Here is a 1,887-nt window from a genome sequence, read left to right as displayed (position 1 = left end):
TAAAATTGTGCTGAAACACTCTATTTAGAATGAGCAAATTTCAATCCATGGCACTCTGTAACAAATATACTTAAAACTTCGGAATAAAATGGGGCTACGTGCATCAATCGACGAAGAAACAAAGTTTTTAACAAATATATTTGGCCATACATGATCATAGTACTGTCTTTGATATATTAGAGCAACCCCAAACACCTAAATCCAAAACGAAGAGAACATATCCTATTCTATTCCTCGACAACCTTCATCTCCAAGACTTGTATAAAAGTTAAAACCAAGCCAACCAACTCCAGGATCTCCTCTATCAAGTATCAACATGCATTGCATATTTGCATTGCACCAGTATAAATCTTCCTTGCTGCCAGCTCGACCAAAGAACACAAAAGAATAGCACCACCTCGGAAGCTAATCAGAGGCCATGAGGTACGGCGAGGTGGCGCACTTCAGCCACCCGCAGCACCGGCTCCGGCTGGAGCAACTGGACACGCCGTTCCGGTGCGACGGCTGCAAGGAGGTCGGCATCGGCGCGCGTTACCGCTGCCCCGTCCAGGGCTGCGCCGCCGACCACGACCTCCACCGCCAATGCGCGCTCCCGCTCTCCCCGCCGCCGCCGCCGCTCCGGCACCCGTTCTACCCCAAGTGCGCCTTCCACTTCATGGCGCGCGCGCCGGGCGCCCCCGGGACGCGCTACTGCAACGCGTGCGGCCGCGACGTCGCCGGCTTCGTCTACCACTGCCGCGCCTGCGGCTTCGACCTGCACCCCTGCTGCGCCACGCTGCCGCACGCCCTGGACGCCAGCGACCGCGGTGGCAGGGTCGGCGTGAGGCTGTACCTGCACCCCAAGGCCGAGGCCGCGTGCCACCGGTGCGGCCACCGCGGGCGGAGCTGGACGTACCGGAGCCACTGCAAGAGCTACAGCCTCCACGTGGCGTGCGTGATGGACATGGTCGTCGAGAGCTGGAGCGGCATCGGGCGGAGCAAGGGCGCTAGCGCCGGAGGAAGGGGCGTGTACGACGGCGCGTTGGTGGCGGGGAGCGGCGGGTACAGGGTGCCGGTGATAAGGGGCGCGGCGAAGAGCAGCCACGCGAGCCGGGGAGGGTCGTACTGGGGGATGAGGAAGGGCAAGGTGAAGCGCTGCTGCGAGATCGCCGGGTTCGCGGCGCAGGTGGTCATCTCCGCGGTGCTCGGTGACCCCACCGCGCTCATAGCCGGCGTCGTCGGCTCGCTCATAGCGCGGTGACCACTGCCGGGCGCCGCCGTGCTCTTGGAGTGAAACATGTTGTAAATACTACTCCTGCTCCGTACTCCGGACGTGACCTACGTGGCGCTGCATGCAAATTATATAACCGGTGTCCACGTCAGTGGATCAATGCCCCCGCGTGTCAGTGTAGCGTAGTTCTCTTTAAAACCTTATTATCGTGTTCCGGAGAAAAAGGTAAAAAATCCTCAATCGTGTTGCGGTGATTGTCCCACAGTTTGGCACTTTGGCCCCTGCCAGCGTTGGTGAGGCCGAGGGTCCAATCTTCCCGTCCGCCGCTCCGGTGTATGGTTAGAGCATCTACGAGCAGACAAATCCGGCACCCTAAAAGTTTATGGACGTGACCGCTAACAGCGTCAAACGGTCTCTTATATAGTCAATCGAGTAGTAGCACACCTTAAATCTAAACCATTAAATTCATGTATGTGGATCATATATAGCACAAATTCATCATAATTCAACAATTTTATAAGGCAATAAAGTAAAAGAAGTCACAGTTTAACAATTTGGACATGCCAAAATGAAATTTAAATATGAGCGTGACAGATCACCCCCTGGACGGATCACTCATCAGACATCATCCATGATGGCGAACCAACCTATGGTTGGATGGTTAGAGGAATTGTGGT

The 1,887-nt window shown here is 55.7% G+C and overlaps 1 protein-coding gene across 1 annotated transcript; it reads left to right on the top strand.

Moving 5' to 3' along the window:
* Positions 1-301: 301 nt before the first annotated feature.
* LOC119297003 lies at positions 302-1,651 on the top strand. The gene has a single exon (XM_037574975.1). It carries the CDS (start codon positions 419-421, stop codon positions 1,238-1,240), a length of 822 nt encoding a protein of 273 aa, XP_037430872.1. The 5' UTR covers positions 302-418; the 3' UTR covers positions 1,241-1,651.
* The last annotated feature ends 236 nt before the right edge of the window (positions 1,652-1,887 follow it).

The sequence above is a fragment of the Triticum dicoccoides genome, chromosome 5A, assembly GCF_002162155.2.
Source record: "Triticum dicoccoides isolate Atlit2015 ecotype Zavitan chromosome 5A, WEW_v2.0, whole genome shotgun sequence".
Classification (NCBI taxonomy): domain Eukaryota; kingdom Viridiplantae; phylum Streptophyta; class Magnoliopsida; order Poales; family Poaceae; genus Triticum; species Triticum dicoccoides.
This window is presented reverse-complemented; position numbering and strand designations above follow the sequence as displayed.